The following is a 20782-nucleotide window of genomic DNA, read 5'->3' as shown; positions in this document are numbered from 1 at the left end:
GCGCCCGGAGCACACAGCACCAGCCCCACCCGGAGCGATGGACCCCCGCTGCCTCTGCCTCTGGGGTCTGCTCACAGGTAGGTCTGGCTCTCACCCCCCACCCGGAGCGACGGACCCCCCGCTGCCTCTGCCTCTGGGGTCTGCTCACAGGTGGGTCTGGCTCTCACTCCCCGCCCGGAGCGATGGACCCCCTGCTACCTCTGGGGTCTGCTCACAGGTAGGTCTGGCTCTCACCCCCCACCCGGAGCGACGGACTCCCCGCTGCCTCTGCCTCTGGGGTCTGCTCACAGGTGGGTCTGGCTCTCACCCCCCCCCCGGAGCGACGGACCCCCCCCGCTGCCTCTGCCTCTGGGGTCTGCTCACAGGTGGGTCTGGCTCTCACCCCCCGCCCGGAGCGACGGACCCCCCGCTGCCTCTGCCTCTGGGGTCTGCTCACAGGTGGGTCTGGCTCTCACCCCCTGCCTGGAGCGATGGACCTCCACCCCCCCCGCTGCCTCTGCCTCTGGGGTCTGCTCACAGGTGGGTCTGGCTCTCACCCCCCGCCCGGAGCGACGGACCCCCCCCGCTGCCTCTGCCTCTGGGGTCTGCTCACAGGTGGGTCTGGCTCTCACCCCCCACCCGGAGCGACGGACCCCCCGCTGCCTCTGCCTCTGGGGTCTGCTCACAGGTGGGTCTGGCTCTCACCCCCTGCCTGGAGCGATGGACCCCCCCCGCTGCCTCTGCCTCTGGGGTCTGCTCACAGGTGGGTCTGGCTCTCACCCCCTGCCTGGAGCGATGGACCCCCCCCGCTGCCTCTGCCTCTGGGGTCTGCTCACAGGTGGGTCTGGCTCTCACCCCCTGCCTGGAGCGATGGACCCCCTGCTACCTCTGGGGTCTGCTCACAGGTAGGTCTGGCTCTCACCCCCCACCCGGAGCGATGGATCCCCCCCCCCCGCTGCCTCTGGCTCTGGGAGGTGCTCTGAGGTGGGTCTGGCTGGTCCCCGTTCTGCCCCCGGGGGCTGCAGGCAGGTCAGTGCTGTGGGTGAGGCTGGTGGTGGGGAGCGAGGCAGGGTCTGGGCAGTTCCCATCACCCAAGGTGCTCAGGGCAGGTGGCTCCTCTGGACGGGGCAGGATGACGGGGCCTTGTGCACGCGCAGTACACGAGGGTGCGAATTCGCACGCACGCCGGGGCAGGGGCAGAAGGGGCCTAGTGCAGGTAGCGCAGGCCTGACTGGTGCTCGGCCCAGCGCCCCTCGCAATGGAGGCTGGGGCCAGGCTGGGCCCTGTGACTTGGAACGAGGCTCCTTGTTCTTCTCTCTCCAGCTCCCCTAGCCTCAGCTGCCAGCTTCCCCCGAGGCCCCTGCTGCCCCGAGCCCCTTCCCCAGCGCCACCCCCCACCGCTGACATATGTCACACGGCCCCTGGTCCCACAGCCCAGGCCCTGTGCCCCACGGCCCTGCCCCAATGGTCCTGCACCCCACAGCCCTGTGCCCCACGGCCCTGCCCCACAGCCCAGCGCTGCCTCTGCCATGTGCCACTGCACCTGTACCCCAGGCTCTGCGCCCCTCCTGTGCCCCACAGCCCTGCCCCACAGCCCAGCGCTGCCCCTGCCATGCGCTGTGGCCCCTGCACACACACACCCGGTACTCCCTCTGGGTGCTCCCCTCTGGCTCTCACCCCCCACCCGGAGCGACAGACCCTCACTGCCTCAGACTCAGCTGCACGGGCCCAGGGATGACGTGCCATTGAGCACCTGCTTCCCTCGCATTGTGGGGAACATGGACTCCTAGTAATAGGACGAGAATCACGTCTCATTCAGACGGCTAAATCCTGCTGCAGTGACGTGTGGCCCGTTGTCCGTCACTGGCTGCTCTGGACACCAACATAAGCAAAAGTGCAGGTGGGTTTCTCAGTCCCACTGCGAGATGGTCAGTCTTCAAGTACCTTATTTCTATGTACCTGGAGAACCAGTGAGCAATGGCCAGGTAACGATGGCCTCTGAATTCGCATCAGTCTGCAGCTTGTCTCTGCCGAGGTGGCTCTGGCACCGTGTGGCTCTGCATTGTCTCTGGATTCGTACTGGGTCTCCTCGGAAAAGTCCAGTCTCATCAACTCCTCTGTCGAGTTCCTCCCCCGTTCTCACTAGGCCCTCATGGCTGCCGCGCTGCGGCTGAGAAGGTTGTTGGGCTTTGATCCTTTGACCCCCGTGCACAGTGAATGCGCAGCCTTTGTCGCTGTAAGTTATTTCTGTGGTGAGCTGGCCCCGGCAGCTCAGAAACCCTCCAGGGCTAGTCAGAGCTGGGCCAGGTGACGTCAGCGCTGGGAGAGATTCAAGGTGATTGTAAGTCCCTTCTGAGATGACTGTGACATCAGCTCCTGAGTCACTGTTAACGGCAATAGTCTTGCCAGGATGTCACGGAGTCACAGACCAGATGCTCTGGGACTGCTCTGTGTGAAGCCAGCCAGGACTCTGGGGCAGTGTGACTCCCCTCAGAGCACGCAGTCCAGGGCAAAAATCCTGCTCAGCTATGGCCTTCCTGGGTCTGACCTCAGAGCATTCACCACCCCTGTCCTCACCCTGCGCATCCCGCAGCAGGTCTGCCCGGGCAGCGCTCCTGAGGAAGCCAGAGGGTCCTGCACCCCAACTCCACAGTCAGACATTCATTATAATGGAAGGTTCATTATTCGACAGTGTCACAGACTCACAGATCGTGCCCACTCGTGGCCCCGTGCGGTCCGTGGGGGGTGCCCCTTTCAGTGCGACAGCCCCTCTCGGGGGTCCACTCTCTCTCGGGGTCAGGCCCCTCCACCTCCTGGAGCCGCACCTCTCTGAGCCTTAGCACGTCTGTCTCTGCCGTGGGCCCCTCAGGGAGTCCACATGCTCTGGACCCCCTGGGCCTCTTCACCCCCGAAGGGGATGATGCCCCCTCGCCCTGCTCTCTAGCCCGGAGCGACTCTCAGCCAGCATAAAACAGGAAGGTTCATTGAGAGTTGAACCCAGCACAGGAAACTCTCAGGGCCTCAGGCCTGGCCTCCCTCAGCCCAGCACATCCCAGTCCCCCTGCAGCCAGGGGGGCTCTGCCTGCTCCCCCTCTCCAGCCCCGAGCCCCCCTGCTTCCCAGCTGGGCCTCTGATATCCCCAGTGCCAAGCCCAGCCTCTGTCCATTGTCTTCTCTCCAAGTAAACAGGGTCGTAAACAGGCAGGCCTGGGTCTCCTCTCCTCTCAGCCCCCCCTCTGGCCCCTCTGGCTGGAGCCGGCTGGTCAGGTCACCGGGGTCCTCTCCCCGCAGCCCATTGTCCTCCCGCTGGCCAGAACTGGCTGTGACTCCTGAGCTGCGTCTCCGGGTCACCAGGTCACCAGTCACTGGGGTCTCCATCCGCCAGGCCATCGGCCGGGATCCCAAGTTCCCTCTCCAGTCCTCTGTACCAACAAACTCCCTCTCCCCTCCCCTCGTTAAACCAGTAACACCCGGGGACACTGAGTCCCACTCCCTCTGCCTGCAACCCCCTGGAAAACACAGAAAAAACAAGAAACCCCCCCCACTTCGTCACAGACAGGAACACAGCTTGGAACAGAACTTGTTAGCACAGAAATCAGTGACTTTCAGCCAAGTCCATCTGGGGGAAGCCCAGGCCAGACGCCCTGGACTCCGAGTCCCCCACCGCAGACAGAACTGGACCCAGCTGCCTGGCCTCCGACACGCCCATGGCCCCTCCTCTGATCTTTGTCTGGCTTCCTGGGCAAAGTGTCACCTGGTCTCATCCCCTTCCTGGTTCTCATGTTACAAAGGGCATCGTCCATTACTTATGTGCAGGCAGCTGGGCAGCCTCACCTGCTCCCAAGGGCCACAGCAAAAGTCACACACCCTTAGTCCCACCACCTAGGCATTGGTGCAGTACCCTGGGAAACTGAGGCACACACTAGTCATACAAGATAGTAAGACTCACATACAACATAACAAGGGAAAACCTCAGTTCCTCACATTGGAATATTCAGGTTCACTCTCCAGGCAGGCTAGGTGTCATCACAAGTGATAGATCCCAGAAACAACGGCTCTTGATTGTCGGTAATACCAGCCAACTCCCTGACTGCTTAGGTGTGGCAAACAGATGGAGAATGTCTATATTTCATGCGTTTATTACACCATGTGCTTGTGGCTGGACATGCATCATCTCTTGGGACATGACTTTTTCCACACCTTGTGCATGTAGGCTGGAATTTGTCCCTCTTAGGGAAGTTCTCTCTCCTTTCCTCGAGGGGTTTTATGATTATGACCTTTAACAAGTGTCTGTTTACAGTTTCTAAGCTAGTTTCAGGTGTTTCAAGTCGCTCCTGCCTTTTATATATCAGAGGGGAGCCGTGTTAGTCTGGATTTGTAAAAGCAGCAGAGTCCTGTGGCACCTTATAGACTAACAGACGTATTGGAGCATGAGCTTTCGTGGGTGAATACCCACTTCGTCGGATGCAAGTAGTGGAAATTTCCAGGGGCAGGTAAATATATGCAAGCAAGAAGCAGGCTGGAGATAACGAGGTTAGTTCAGTCAGGGAGGATAAGGCCCTCTTCTAGCAGTAGAGGTGTGAAAACCAAGGGAGGAGAAACTGCTTTTGTAGTTGGCAAGTCATTCACAGTCTTTGTTTAGTATCAGAGGGGTAGCCGTGTTAGTCTGGTTCTGTAAAAGCAGCAAAGAATCCTGTGGCACCTTATAGACTAACAAGTGGCCACTACTTGCATCCGAAGAAGTGGGTATTCACCCACGAAAGCTCATGCTGCAAAACGTCTGTTAGTCTATAAGGTGCCACAGGATTCTTTGCTGCTTTTAGTCTTTGTTTAATCACACCTCAACTGCTAGAACAGGGCCTCATCCTCCCTGATTGAACTAACCTCGTTATCTCTAGCCTGCTTCTTGCTTGCATATATATACCTGCCCCTGGAAATTTCCACTACTTGCATCCGACGAAGTGGGTATTCACCCACGAAAGCTCAGGCTCCAATACGTCTGTTAGTCTATAAGGTGCCACAGTGGCCCACAGGACTCTTTGCTGCCTTTTGTTCTGTTGTTGGACTAGTTCAGACTGCTTTGCTATCTGTACAGCTGTGGCTACGTTTACATCTCGGTTCAGCTGTAGCTGCTGTGAAAGGTTTTTATTGATTAACCCAGTAACCAGCCTGTCTCTGATATTGTCATGTTCTGCATCCCCAAATCAGTTTCCAGGCAATGTACAGAGCTCTTATAAAACACTCAACATTTTCCCCTGCTCCTGGAATTCTCTGGTGAAAACCACTCTTCCATGGACCTCATTTCTCTGCAGTATAGAGTGCGCATCAAGCACAGCCAGAACCCTTCCTAGCCACCTTTGTGACTGTCTTCAGTAAAGTCAAAGGATTTAACTAGCTGCTCTGCCTGCTTCCTCGTAGCACACATTAAAGTGGATACCTGTGTATCTCCGGTGTCTTTGTGGAGTTTGTTTGCAATTCAAAACCTTGATCTCAAAGCTGAAGTTCTCTGGGTCATTGGCGAGTGGCATGTTGATTAGAGCCTGCAGCTTTTGTTGCTTTGTTCCGTCTGTTTGCTGCCTCACTTGCTGTTTTCTTTCTATCTCTGTTCTTAGTTTACTCCTGACACCATGTTGGTTTGTGCCAGATATGGGCTGGCTACAGAGCTTCCTTCCCAGCGAGAGACACTCCAGATGTGTTGATTGTAAGATCCTCTAATGCTCTGATAGGTAGGGCCCAGGTTAGCTTGACAAGGTGTGTTACACTCAGCGCCCCTGAGTGGCTGAACGGTGTAATACAGTTCACATCCCATCACACCTTCTGTCTGTGTCTCTAGGGCTTGCGCTGCGGGGCGGCTGGGCACAGCTGGGCTGGGACATGTATGTCCCCCCACGGATAACGGGGCTGAGAGGAGATTCCATTGTGCTGCCCTGCAACTTCACACACCCGATCACCAACTACATGGGTGACATCCAGGTGATCTGGAAGCCCGATATTTTCCAATGCCTGGTGACCAACCGCAGCACCGAGCCCAGCAGTTTCAACAACTGCACGACAGGGCAGGAGCCGAGTGGGCGCTACAGCCTGGCCGGGGACCCCCAGCGGCACAACCTCTCCCTGCACATCGCAGGGCTGCGCTTCGAGGACAGCAGAGAGTACATGTGCCGCGTGGTGCTCCGAGAAAATCCGAGTTGGGCCTACGAGAACAAGATGGGGATAACGCTCACCGTGGAAGGTACCGTGTCCGGGGTCAGGGTGCTGCGCCCTCGGGGCCCATCTAGGCAATCCCGGGGTCACGCACTCTCTGCCAGCCAGGGCCCTGCTGCTGCCGCAGCCTGGTGCAGGGAGGAGGGATGTATATGGTGCCGGGGGCCCTGGGTCTGTTCGCTCCCAGAGCTGGCGCTGCTCCCCTCTGAGAATGGCCCCGTGTGGAGCCCCCATGGCCTGGAGCCATCCGCGGGCAGAGAGCAGCATGCATAGGCCAGGGGTTTGTTACAGGAGTTGGGGGGGTGAGATTCTGTGGCCTGCATTGTGCAGGAGGTCAGACTAGATGACCATAATGGTCCCTTCTGACCTTAAGTCTCTGAGTCTATGGAGCCTGTCCCCTGCCTGCTGTGGGGCCAGACGGGCAGCTTCCTTGGCAACTGGCCCCTGTGCCCCTGTGCTGCGTGCCCAGTCAGTGCCTGCCCAGGGGATTGCTCTCTGCCAGGGATCACCTCACCCACCCTGGGAGGCCCCAGGCCTTTTCCCTGCCCCAGTGGGGGGTGTCTCCGTAGTGCCCAGCCCCAAGGCAGATGGGGGGATCCCAGCCCCCCAGGGGCTGCCTGCTCCCCCACTGGTGCCTCCTCTCCTCTCCCCACAGCACGACCCAGCATCCTCAACCTCACGCTGCTCCCCGGCCCCCTCCCTGTGCGGGTGGCCTGCACAGCCGAGGGGAACCCCGGGCCCAACATCACATGGCTGGGGCCGGCGGGGAGCGAGGTGGAGCAGTCGCAGAACCCCGCTGGGCCCCAGAACCAGACGACACAGGTGCTGTCAGTGAGCCGGATCGGGACCTACACCTGCCGGGCAGAGAACGTGCACGGCCGGGCTGAGCACTCGGTGCTCGTGGGGCCCACGGGGCCGCCCCTACTGCTCATCCTCCTCCTGCCAGCAGCCCTGCTCCTGCTCGCCGGCCTCCTGCTGCTTGTCCTCTGCTGCCGATGGAAAGGTAGGGGAGAGGTGCACCTGGGGCAGCCTCCGCAGCGGGCCCAGGCCAGGGCAGGCTGCGTCTGGAGTGGCTGCAGCGAGGGCCTCAGCTCAGCGCCACCCCCAGAGCCCCCAGCAAAGCAGGCCACGCTGCAGTGAAGCCCTCCCTCCGCCCCACGGTGCGCTGCCCACGCAGGCCGACCCCCAGCAGCCTCCACCCAGAGCACAGAACCAGACGGGCCATGCAGGTGCCTGGGGGCTGAGTGGGGAGGGGGTCCCGACGGGCGCTGCAGGGGTCCCAGGGCTGAGGTACGGGGCTCCCTCCCCCAGCTACCCCCTGCGCCCCGGTGCTGTGGGGTGGGGGCTGAACCCTGTGTGACGGTGCTGCCCGTGGGAGCCAGCTGAGGTCACTCAATCAGGGTGAACTGCAAACAGAACGGGGCAGACAAACCCCAAACGCTGGTGGTTATTCCAATACTTAGATCTACCAACCAGCACAGAACAGCTTCTCTAGTACCTCACTGGTTACTCAGAAGTTCAAACCACGCAGTTCCCTTAAAGTGCCCAGCCTCAGGCCTCCATCCAGACACACGTCAGATATGATGATGATTCCTGAGAATCTGATCTCATCATATAAAAGAAAAGGTTCTTCCAATCCCAAAGGATCAGCCACACACCCAGGTCCAATTATAGCTTAGATCTGACCCAAAATACACACTACAGCCAGTTCTTAGTAACTAAGCTAAAATTTATTAAAAAAGAAAAGTGAGAGAGTGTTGGTTAAAAGATCAATATACAGACAGACTTGAATTCAATTCTTGAGGTTCAGATACACAGCAGAGATGAGCTTGTAGTTGCCAAAAGTCCTTTTAGAAATAGTCCATAGGTTACAGTCCAATGTCCATATTCAGGGTGACTCCAGTCAGTGACTGGGGATCTCAATCCTTGTGGCTTAAGGTTTCCCCCTCTTGAAACCCAAAGCAGATCTGAGATGAAGAAGGATCGTGTCCCAGGGTTCCTATGTTTTGTCAGACCAAAAGGCTGATGGAAACAATAGGCTTAACTCTCCTTCTCCCAAACATCCTGGCAATTAGCACAGGGTAATTTATCCATTAAACAGTTCAGATACAGGTCACCACAACCTTCAAAGAGACACAGAGACAATAATACTATTTCACTCAAGTATCATCACAAATGTTAATATTCCTTTTTTGATCTTTGAATCAAAGCTCTAGCAATAGACAAGACTTGTTTGTTACATCCCAAGACCTGAGCAAACACCCCCCCTTCTACCTCTACCAATGCAGACTTGCATTTCAAAGCTCTGCTCATTTACAGATCTTCCTAACCAGTCTCTACAGTTGGGCCCTGGGTCAGGTCAGTCTATGAGTTAATTAACTCTTTCTGGCCCTGTCACCTTTCAGTGAGATATTATATCACATTCATAACGTCACACCCTGGCACTGCCCCTTGCTCACCGCCATGTTTCCATGGCACCAGTCTCTGCAGTGCCGCAGGCTCCAGAACTGTGGGGGTGAGCAGGGGGTGCAGGACGGGGCCCAAGTTGGCACCGGCACCATCTCTGACATCTCCACCTTGTTCTCTTACAGGCCGATGCTGGGTCCCGAGGAGGTGAGTGTCCTCACAGAGCCTGTGTGTGTCAGTGGGTGTGCAAGGGCCGCGGGTGTGTCTAGGCAGGTATGTCAGCGGGGTATCTCTTGGCTGGTGTCCGAGGACATGGTGTGCATAGTGGGTGGGTGTGCAAGGCCTTTATGTGTGTGTGTGTGTGTGTGTGTATCTGGGTCGGTATACACGGGCAGGATTTGTGTCTGTGGGGTTGTGTCTAGGTGGGTGTGTGAGGGTTGGGGGTGCATAGTAGGCAGGTGTGCAAGGCCTGGTTGGGAGTGTCAGGGGGTGGGTGTGCAAAGGCAGGTGTTGTGTCTGGGCAGGTGTGTCTAGGCAAGTGTGTGAGGGCAGGGTGTATGGAGTGGGTGTGTGTGAGAGGCCTGAGTGTGTGTCTCAGTGGGTGGGTGGGCGGGCTAGAGCAGGGGGTCTCAGCAGGTGTCTGTGTCAGTGGGTGGTTGTGTGTGGGAAGTGCATATGGGTAGGTGTGTCTGGATGGGTATGTGAGGGCAGGGTGTGTGGGCAGGTATGTGAGGAAAGGGTGCGTGTATGGGTGCATGTGTGAGGACAGGGTGTATCAGTGGGTGGTTGTGTGTGTCTGGGCAGGTGTGTAAGTGGAGCGTGCATGTCTGGGGAGGTGTGCGTGGGTAGGGGTGTGTCTGGGTGGATGTGCAAGGGTAGGGTGTGTGTCTGGGTGGGTGTTCAAGCACAGGAGCTGTCAGTGGGTGGTTGTGTGTATGTGTTGGTGTGTGTGTGTGGGCAGAGTGTGTGTGTGTGTGTGTCTGGGTGGGTGTGCAAGGACAGGTGGTGTCAGTGGGTGGTTCTGTGTGTCTGGGTGGGTGTGCAAAGACAGGGTATGTGTCTGGGCAGATGTGCAAGGGTAGGGGATGCCAGGGGGTGTGTGTGAGGGCAGAGGGTCTGTCTGGGTGGGTGTGCAAGGGCAAGATGTGTATGTGAGTGGGTGTGCGAGGGCAGGGGGGTCTGTGACACCATGTTCTCTGCACCACCCTGTGCCGCTCACCCGCTCATTCCCTCGTGCCCCGTGCTGGAGCTGCCCCCTGCAGACTGGTTCTTCGCACCCCCGATCACAGCAGGGTGCAGGGCTGCGCTGGGGACCTTGCTCTGCTCATGGCTGGAATGAGACTAAATCTCCCCCCCCCACCGCCCCCAGCGGGCTGGTGGGGCCAGGCGGTCGGTCGGTCGGTCGGTTGGTCTGGGCTGGGCTGGCCTGGCCCGGTGGCGCCCCAGAGCGTGTGCCAGGGATGGTGCTATGGGGGGCTGGGCTGGGTCTCTCCCTGGGCTCCCGTGTCTAACCCGCTTCCTTCTCCCAGGGAGCCGGCAGCCCCGGCGGGCCCCACCCAAGATGCACCTGGCACAGGTAGGAGCCGGGCCTGGCCCTGGGCCAGCTGCATGGGGCTGGGGCCAGGGGGGGGGGGCGGCGCTCAGGGTAGGTGCAGCACGGGCAGCGTGCCAGGCCAATGGCACCTCGCCGCGCCTCTCGTGTGTGGGCGTGTGGGGGGCTGGGGAGGGCGCGTGGGACATTGGGGGCGGGGGGAGGGGCATACCAAGGATCTGCCAATTCCCCTCCCCCCCCCGAAGTACCAAAAAATTAGTAACTTTAAAAAACAAAATATTTTGGCATCAAAACTTGTTGCCTCCCCTCGACCAATCTGAATGAGCCTGGCAGGCCCAGCCCCCGACCCCCAGCCCCCGACCCCCAGCCCCCTGCCCAGCCCCCGACCCCCAGCCCCCTGCCCAGCCCCCTGCCCAGCCCCCGACTCCCAGCCCCCTGCCCAGCCCCCTGCCCAGCCCCCGACCCCCAGCCCCCGACCCCCAGCCCCCTGCCCAGCCCCCGACCCCCAGCCCCCTGCCCAGCCCCTGCCCAGCCCCCGACCCCCAGCCCCCTGCCCAGCCCCCTGCCCAGCCCCCGACCCCCAGCCCCCTGCCCAGCCCCCTGCCCAGCCCCCTGCCCAGCCCCCTGCCCAGCCCTCGACCCCCAGCGCAAGTCGAAAGGGCCTTCACCAAACCCAGTAGGTTTCACCAGCTGCCCCATTGCCATGTGTGTGTCGTGCCTCCCTGGGGAGCTGCATGGAGCCAGGTGTCACCTCCCTGCCGCCCCGGGGTGCAAAGGGCTGCCCAGCCCTGCCCCCCAGCCCCCCCCCCCAATTCAGCCATTCCCTGCCTGTACATTAAAACGGCCACACTGGGTCAGATCAAAGGTCCATCCAGCCCCATATCCTGTCTGCCGACAGTGGCCAAGGCCAGGTGCCCCAGAGGGAGTGAACAGAGCAGGGAATCAGCAAGAGATCCAGCCCCTGTCGCTCATTCCCAGTTTCACAGCAGTCAGAGGTTTTAGGGACACCCGGAGCAGGGGGTTGCATTCCTGACCACCTTGCCTAGTAGCCATTGATGGATCCGTCCTCCAGGAACTTGATCTTTTATGAACCCAGTTATACGTCCGGCCTCCACAACATCCCCTGGCAAGGAGTTCCACTGGTTGACCGTGTGAAATATTTCCTTATGTTTGTTCTAAACCGGCTGCCTATTAATTTCATTTGGTGACTCCTGGTTCTTGTGTTATGTGAAGAAGTAAATAACACTTCCCTACTCACTTTCTCCACACCAGTCATCATTTTATAGACCTCTGTCATATCCCCCCTTAGTCGTCTTTTTCCAGCTGAAAAGTCCCTGTCTTATTAATCTCTCCTCATATGGAAGAAGTTCCAAACTCCTAATGATTTTTGTTGCCCTTTTCTGAACCTTTTCCAATTCCAATAAATCTTTTTTGAGATGGGGCAACCACATCTGCACACAGTATTCAAGCTGTGCACATACCATGGATTTATAGAGAGACAATATGATATTTTCTGTCTTATTATCTCTCCCTTTCTTAATGATGCCCAACATTCTGTTCGCTTTTTTGCCGGCCGCTGCACATTGAGTGGATGTTTTCAGAGAACTACCCACAAGGACTCCAAGATCTTTCTTGAGTGGGAACAGTTAATTTTGACCCCATCATTTTATATGGCTAGTTGGGATTATGTTTTCCAATGTGCATTACTTTCCATTTATCAACATGGAATTTCATCTGCCATTTTGTTGCCCAGTCACCAGTTTTGAGAGATCCTTTTGTAGCTCTTCACAGTCTGCCTGGGACTTAACTATCTTGAGTAGTTTTGTATCATCTGCAAATTTTGCCACCTCCCTGTTTACCCCTTTCTCCAGATCATTTATGAATTGTTGAACAGCAGGGGTCCTAGTACAGATCCCTAGGGCTCCCTGCTATTTATCTCTCTCTGCTGTGGAAACTGTCCATTTTTCGTACCCATTGTTTCCTGTCTTTTAACCAATCACTGGTCCCTGAGAGAACCTTCCCTCTTATCCCATGGCAGCTTCCTTTGCGTAAGAGCCTTTGGTGAGGGACCTTGTCAGAAGCTTTCTCAAAGTCCAAGTACACTATAGCCACCCTGCTCCACATGTTTGACCCCCCCAATGAATTGTAATAGCTTGGTGAGGCGTGATTTCCCTTTACAAAAACCATGTTGACTCTTCCCCCAACAAGTTATGTTCATCTGTGTGTCTGACAAGTCTGTTCTTTACTAAAGTTTCAACCAGTTTGCCCGGAACTGAAGTCAGGCTCACAGGCCTGTAATTGCCGGGATCACCTCTGGAGCCTTTTAAAAAATCATTTGTTACTTTAGCTCTCCACCAGTCAGGTGGTACAGAAGCTGATTTAAATGATAGGTTACAAACCACAGTTAGTAGTTCTGCAATTTCATATTTGAGTTTCTGCAGAACTCTTGGGTGATACCACCTGGTCCTGGTGACTTGTTGCTGTTTAATTTATCCATTTGTTCCAAAACCTCCTCTACTGACACCTCAGTCTGGGACAGTTGCTCAGATCTGTCACCTAAAAAGAATGGCTCAGGTGTGGGAATCTCCCTCACATGCTCTACAGTGGAGACTGGTGCAAAGAATTCACTCAGCTTCTCCGCAATGGCCTTGTCTTCCCCAAGTGCTCCTTCAGCACCTCCAGCGTCCAGTGGCCCCACTGGTCGTTTGCCAGGCTTCCTGCTTCTGATTTACTTACGGAATTTTCAGCTGTTAGTTTCTGTGACTTTAGCTGGATGCTCATCACATGCTTTCTTGGCCTCGTTACACTTCCACACGTGCCTTCCCGGCATCCATGCTCCTTTCTCTTTTCCTCGCCAGGAGGAAGGGAGAGTGTAGGGAGAGCTCAGCCTGGTGAGGCCGATACCTGCTCTCCCCGCCAGCCAGCTGCTCACGCCAATGGGCTGCCTCCTGCCCAGGCCCGGCCCCCGCCTGGGCTCAGCTCCCCTGTAAGGCAGCTGCCTGTGTCTCCAGCAGAGAACCCGGACAGCTGCACCTACGCAGATCTGACCTTCCCCAGCGCTGGGGCCGGCAGGAGAGGTGAGTGGACGAGCCGGGCTGGGGAAGGATCCCAGCCTATCCCTGCTCCGTGCCAGGCTGCAGCCGGGGATGGTTCCCCACCCAGCCCCATAGGACACAGACCCCCAGCCCAGCCTGCTCCTCCTGCGGCCCCAGCCCAGGGCGTGCGGAAGCTGTGCCGACCTGGCACCGGCCCCATGCCCTGCACAGCTCCCCTGGCTGTATCAGCGCTGGCCCACAGGGGCCAGGCGTGCCCCTCCTGACCCAGCCCTGCGCTATCTGTGCCCGCAGCCCACGCCCAGAGCACGATCCCTCGCTAGGCCAGGGCTGGCAGACACTGGCATGGAGCTGAGCATCGGAGCCTGGGGCCGGGCGTTGGAGGGGGATCCCGCCTGCCCTGCTGCGCCAGGGCCCGGGCCCAGGCCCTGTGAGCGTGGCAGCGTTTGCTTCTCCTGCAGCAGTGGGCCCAGGTGGGGGCTCGTTGGGGCAGCATGGCCGTGGGGAGGGGTAGCACCCAGAGGGGGGCAGGGTGTGTGAGGCCTTTCCCTGGCGCCCGTCCTGCTAACCGCGGTTCCTCTGCCTCAGGTCCCCAGCCTGCAGCCCAGAGCCCCCCAGCGCCAGCAGAAGGTAAGTGGCGCTTCTGGCCACAGCGGAGTGGCCTGGTGGGGGCATCCGGAGATGAATGTGCCCCGGGGGGAGAGCCTGGCCAGCAGCCTGGGCCACCCTGAGCCCCCACCAGGGCCCATTGCAGGAGAGTCGCTGGTTTCCTGTGGCCCTGCTGGGCACCGCCCCCGCGCCACGCGTTACCAGCGGGAGCTCTGCACAGCATCCGAGTGACCCCACGCCCCATGGGGGGAAGGGACGCCCACGGCCATGGCCTGACAGACGCCTCCTTCCCCACACCACAGGCCTGGTGGGAGGCAGCCCAGCGCGTCACCCCGTGGGGGCAGGGACGGGGGGGGGGGAAGCTGTGGTGCAGCATTGCTGTGTGGTTATTAAACAGCAGAGGCGGCTGGGTGAGGGGTCCCTGTATAAACAGCCCCCGGTGTCCCACCCCAGAGGCAGGCGCATCTCCGCACCGGGCGAGGGGTCCCTGTATAAACAGCCCCCGGTGTCCCACCCCAGAGGGGCCGCATCTCTGCATTGAGTGAGGAGTCCCTGTATAAACAGCCCCCAGTGTCCCACCCCAGAGGGGCCGCATCTCCAGAGTGGGTGAGGAGTCCTTGTGTAAGACTCCCTGGTGCCCCACCCCAGAGGCAGCCGCATCTCCGCACCGGGCGAGGGGTCCCTGTATAACCAGCACCTGGTGTCCCACCCCAGAGGGGCCGCATCTCTGCACCGGGTGAGGGGTCCCTGAATAAACAGCCCCCAGTGTCCCACCCCAGAGGCAGGCGCATCTCTGTGCCAGGCAAGGGGTCCCTGTATAAACAGCCCCTGGTGCCCCACCCCAGAGGCAGGTGCATCTCCGCACCGGGCGAGGGGTCCCTGTATAACCAGCACCTGGTGTCCCACCCCAGAGGCAGCCGCATCTCTGCACCGGGTGAGGGGTCCCTGTATAAACAGCCCCCGGTGCCCCCACCCCAGAGGCAGGCGCATCTCTGCACCGGGTGAGGGGTCCCTGTATAAACAGCCCTGGTGCCCCCACCCCAGCATTGGGCAAGGGGTCCCAGGACCCTTTTCTAACTCATTCAGGTCTCTCTGCAGAGGTCACCTATTCTGAGCTGATGCCATACAGGGGAGCCAGGTGAGCTGGTCCATCCCGGCACCCTCCCTGCCCCGTTCCCTCTGGAGTCACCGCACAAGGCACTGGAGCCTGGAGCAACCCACCTCAGCGCAGCAACACTCAGCAGCCTGGCCCGGGGCTGTGAGCACACGCAGCCATCCTCCCTCCCTGACATGTTCTTCTGTACCGGACACGGGCCAGCTGCAGCGCTTGCGTCGACGCCGGCCGTGCTCAGCAGCAGGTGCTTTGCTCTGCCAGCGCTCGCTGAGTAGCGTGTGATACACACCACTGCCTCGTGGCTGGATAGGACAACGCAGTTCAGCTTCCCCTCCCATCTGCCCCTTCCAGTTCTCCGTTCTCCCGCTTCCCGTGGTCACAGGATCGCGCTGGCTGGGAAGTGCAGGACGGATCAGTCTGGGAAGCGTCTCTGAATCGTCCTGGTTCTTGAGTTCCACGACTCGAACACACGGCGGCTTGCTCGTCAGGGGGTCCATTAGTTACCGTGAGTGGCTGTGGCTGGTTTGGAATCCTTGAGTCGTCCTGTTCTGCGTCCGCCGTCTGCTGACTCTGCTCTGTGGATGGTTCTTTCTGCGGAACAAACTGCAGCTGTCGCCGGTTCCCGTTGGACTCTGCACTTGGGGCTCGGTCTCTCATGAGCGGGGCACTGGATTCCTTGTCTTTACGGCAGCTGGAGCTGCCCATCCAGTTTGACATGGACACAGCCACTAGGTGCTGGACCCGGCAGCTCTGTAACCGCACGGTGTGTGCTGTAAAAGCGTTCGAGTTCTTCTAGCCTTTTCAGCCGATTTGGCTGCTCTCTGCATGTCTGGTCACTTCAGAGACAGATCCCCCCTCCCACCCTGGAAAAAGCTGGAACAGCAGTTCTGAGTTGTCGTCCTATCAGGGGTTGTGCTGGGCTGTATCCAGTAGCTGCTGTTGGTGTTGATCTGTAACTCAGGAGCAAGGAGTGGATCTTCCTGCTGCAGGATTTCCTTGGCTGCCTGGACAGCTCTTAGCCTCTCCATTTGCTTGTGGGGAATGTGGGCTGCTAGTAACAGGATAAAATCCTATTTTGTTCCAAATGACTTAAATCCTGCTGCAGTGCACTGTGGCCTGGTGTTCTGGAATATCGAATGAGCACAAGTGCACTTCCATGTCAGTACCTGTGACATGTTATGTCTTTCAAGTACATTATTTCCATATACCTGGAAAAACAGGCCCTATGACCTGTCATAAACAGATAGTTAAGGGTTAATGCCTCTTTTACCTGTAAAGGGTTAAAAAGTTCACCTAGCCTAGCTGACACCTGACCAGAGGAACCAATGGGGGAACAAGATGTTTCAGAAAGAAGGAGGGAAGTTTCCTTTGTTTAGAGTCAGTTTCCATTTCAGCCGGAGTAGAAAAGATCAAGGAACCAGCCTCTTATCAGAGTAGTAAGTTTTAGAGAGGAATAAATAGGTTTATGTTTATTTTCTTTTGTAACTTGTCTTTGTGCAATTAGGAGAATAATCAAATGTGGGTATTCTTGTGTGTACGAAGGTTTTTGCCCAGGGGAACACCCTGTGTTTTAAATCTGTTGTCTATGAGATCAGCTTGTATGCCGTCTCCCAGAGGTTTTTTTCTTTTCCCTTTCTTTTCTTTAATTAAAAGCCTTCTTTTTAAGAACCTGACTGATTTTTCCCTGTTTTTTAGATCCAAGGGGATTGGATCTGGACTCACCAGGAATTGGTGGGGGGAAAGGAGGAGGGATGGTTAAATTCTCCTTGTGTTAAGATCCAAGGGGTTGCATCGGTGTTCACCAGGGACTTGGTGAAGAAGTCTCTCAAGACTATCCAGAGAAAGGAGTCAGTATTTGGGAGTGGTGGCAGCGAGACCAGATCTAAGCTGGTAGTTAAGCTTAGAGGTGTTCATGCAGGTCCCCACATCTGTACCCTAAAGTTCAGAGTGGGGGTGAAACCTATGACATGACCAGATAGGGATGTCCTCTGAACTTGCATAAATCCGCAGCTAGTCTCTTCCAAGGTCTCTCTGGTAGGGATGTTTGTACACTCTGTGGTTCATTGTCTCTTAGAGGTGATTTGTACTGGGTCTCCTTTCAAAAATCCAATCTCATCAAGTCCTCCATCAAGTTCTTCCCCATTTCTCACTAGGCCCATCATGGCTGCCGCGCTGCGGCTGAGAAGACTGTTGGTCTTTGATCCTTTGACCCCGTGCACGGTGAATGCGCAGCCTTTGTCTCTAAGGTGTACTGGCCTATGCAGAACATCTCCAGGGCTACTCAGTGCTGGGCCAGGTGACATCAGCTCTGGGAAGGTTGAATGTGATTGTAAGTCCCTTCTCAGAGGCCTGTGACATCAGCTCCTGAGTCAGTTAACGTCAATAGTCTTGCCAGGAATATTCAGGTTCACTCTCCAGGCAGGCTCGGTGTCATCACAAGTGATAGATCCCAGAAACAACGGCTCTTGATTGCCAGTAGTACCAGCCAACTACCTGATGACTTTGGTGCAGCAAAGAGCTGCAGAATGTCCAAATTTCATGCATTTATTACACCGTGTGCCTGTGGCTGGACATGCATCATCTCTTGGGATATGATGTTTTCTACCCCTTGTGCACGTGGGCTGGAATTTGTTCCTCTTAGCCAGGGAGTTCTCTCTCCTTGCCTCGGGGGGGTTATAATAACTTTTAACACTGAAGTGCTTTTTACAGTTTCTAAGCTAGCTTCTGGTTTTTCAAGTCACTCCTGTCTGTTGTTGGACTAGTTCAGACTGCTTTGCTATCTGTACAGCTGTGTGTAGGGTTAAATCTCTGTTAACTGTGTCACAGAGTTTGGGGGGATACAAGGCCCTGCACCCCCGGCTTTCTGCGATTCACCGTGACTCTCAGCCAGCCAGTAAAGCAGAAGGTTTATTAGATGACAGGAACACAGTCCACATCAGAGCTTGTCGGCATAAACAGGACTCCCTTAGTCAGGTCCTTTTGGGTAGTAGGGAACTTAGCCCCCAACCTCGGGGTTCTCTACGATTCTCCAGCCAGCCCAAGACTGACCCTCTCCAGCCCCTCCTTCATAGAATCTCAGGGTTGGAAGGGACCTCAGGAGGTATCTAGTCCAACCTCCCTGCTCAAAGCAGGACCAAACCCAACTAAATCATCCCAGCCAGGGCTTTGTCAAGCCTGACCTTAAAAACCTCTAAGGAAGGAGATTCCACCACCTCCCTGGGGAACCCATTCCAGTTCTTCACCACCCTACTAGTGAAAAAGTTTTTCCTAATGTCCAACCTAAACCTCCCCCTCTGCAACTTGAGACCATTACTCCTTGTTCTGTCATCTGCCACCACTGAGAACAGTCTAGATCCATCCTCTTTGGAACCCCCTTTCAGGTAGTTGAAAGCAGCTATCAAATCCCCCTTCATTCTTCTCTTCTGAAGACTAAACAATCCCAGTTCCCTCAGCCTCTCCTCATAAGTCATGTGCTCCAGCCCCCTAATCATTTTTGTTGCCCTCCGCTGGACTCTCTCCAATTTATCCACATCCTTCTTGTAGTGTGGGGCCCAAAACTGGACACAGTACTCCAAATGAGGCTTCACCAGTGCTGAATAGAGGGGAATGATCACATCCCTCGATCTGCTGGAAATGCCCCTACTTATACAGCCCAAAATGCCATTAGCCTTCTTGGCAACAAGGGCACACTGTTGACTCATATTCAGCTTTTCATCCACCGTAACCCCTAGGTCCTTTTCTGCAGAACTGCTGCCCAGCCATTCGGTCCCTAGTCTGTAGCAGTGCATGGGATTCTTCCGTCCTAAGTGCAGGACTCTGCACTTGTCCTTGTTGAACCTCATCATATTTCTTTTGGCCCAATCCTCTAATTTGTCTAGGTCCCTCTGTATCCTAGCCCTACCCTCCAGCGTATCAACCACTCCTCCCAGTTTAGTGTCATCTGCAAACTTGCTAAGGGTGCAGTCCACACCATCCTCCAGATCGTTAATGAAGATATTGAATAAAACCGGCCCCAGCACCGACCCTTGGGGCACTCCACTTGATACCGGCTGCCAACTAGACATGGAACCATTGATCACTACCCGTTGAGCCCGACCATCTAGCCAGTTTTCTATCCACCTTACCGTCCATTCATCCAGCCCATACTTCAACTTGCTGGCAAGAATACTGTGGGAGACTGTATCAAAAGCTTTGCTAAAGTCCAGAAATAGCACATCCACTGCTTTCCCCTCATCCACAGAGCCGGTTATCTCGTCATAGAAGGCAATTAGGTTAGTCAGGCATGACTTGCCCTTGGTGAATCCATGCTGACTGTTCCTGATCACTTTCCCCTCCTTTAAGTGGTTCAGAATTGATTCCTTGAGGACCTGTTCCATGATTTTTCCAGGGACTGAGGTGAGACTGACTGGCCTGTAGTTCCCTGGATCTTCCTTCTTCCCTTTTTTAAAGATGGGCACTACATTAGCTTTTTTCCAGTCATCCGGGACCTCCCCCGATCGCCATGATTTTTCAAAGATAATGGCCAATGGCTCTGCAATCTCATCGGCCAACCCCTTTAGCACCCTTGGATGCAGCGCATCCGGCCCCATGGACTTGTGCTCGTCCAGCTTTTCTAAATAGTCCCGAACTACTTCTTTCTCCACAGAGAGCTGGTCACCTCCTCCCCATACCGTGCTGCAGAGTGCAGCTGTCTGGGAGCTGACCTTGTCTGTGAAGACAGAGGCAAAAAAAGCATTGAGTACACTAGCTTTCTCCACATCCTCTGTCACTAGGTTCCCTCCCTCATTCAGCAAGGGGCCCACACTTTCCTTGACTTTCTTCTTGTTGCTAACATATCTGAAGAAACCCTTCTTGTTACTCCTAACATCTCCGGCTAGCTGCAACTCCAAGTGTGATTTGGCCTTCCTAATTTCACTCCTGCATGCCTGAGCAATACTTTTATACTCCTCCCTGGTTATTTGTCCAATCTTCCACTTCTTATAAGCTGTTTTTTTGTGTTTAAGACGAGCAAGGATTTCACTGTTGAGCCAAGCTGGTCGCCTGCCATATTTACTTTTCTTCCTACACATCGGGATGGTTTGTTCCTGCAACCTCAATAAGGATTCTTTAAAATACAGCCAGCTTCCCTCGACTCCTTTCCCCGTCATGTTATTCTCCCAGGGGACCTTGCCCATCAGTTCCCTGAGGGAGTCGAAGTCTGCTTTTCTGAAGTCCAGGATCTCTGTTCTTTCTTCCTTGTGTCAGGATCCTGAACTCAACCATCTCATGGTCACTGCCTCCCAGGTTCCCATCCACTATTGCTTCCTCTACTATTTCTTCCCTGTTTGCGAGCAGCAGGTCAAGAAGAACTTTTCCCCTAGTTGGTTCCTCCAGCACTTGCACCAGGAAATTGTCCCCTACACTTTCCAGAAACTTCCTGGATTGCCTGTGCACTGCTGTATTGCTCTCCCAGCAGATATCGGGGTGATTAAAAAGTCACCCATGAGAACCAGGGCCTGTGATCTAGCAACTTCTGTTAGTTGCTGGAAGAAAGCCTCGTCCACCTCATCCCCCTGGTCTGGTGGTCTGTAGCAGACTCCCACCACGACATTACCCTTGTTGTTCATACTTCTAAATTTAATCCAGAGACTCTCAGGTTTTTCTGCAGTTTCATACTGGAGCTCTGAGCAGTCATACTGCTCTCTTACATACATCGCAACTCCCCCACCTTTTCTACCCTGCCTGTCCTTCCTGAACAGTTTATATCCATCCATGACAGTACTCCAATCATGTGAGTTATCCCACCAAGTCTCTGTTATTCCAATTACATCATAATTCCTTGACTGTGCCAGGACTTCTAGTTCTCCCTGCTTGTTCCCCAGGCTTC

General features: G+C 56.1%; 1 protein-coding gene across 1 annotated transcript; it reads left to right on the top strand.

Annotated features, from left to right (window-relative positions):
- On the top strand, window positions 1-7322 carry LOC123372833 (sialic acid-binding Ig-like lectin 15). Its single transcript, XM_045021340.1, has 3 exons — window positions 1-77; window positions 5812-6210; window positions 6838-7322. Exons 1-3 carry the CDS (start codon window positions 38-40, stop codon window positions 7320-7322), a joined length of 924 nt encoding a protein of 307 aa, XP_044877275.1. The 5' UTR covers window positions 1-37.
- Window positions 7323-20782: the final 13460 nt, after the last annotated feature.

Source organism: Mauremys mutica, chromosome 6, assembly GCF_020497125.1.
Source record: "Mauremys mutica isolate MM-2020 ecotype Southern chromosome 6, ASM2049712v1, whole genome shotgun sequence".
NCBI lineage: Eukaryota > Metazoa > Chordata > Testudines > Geoemydidae > Mauremys > Mauremys mutica.
Note: the sequence above shows the minus strand (reverse complement) of the source record. Positions and strands in the feature narration are given on the sequence as shown.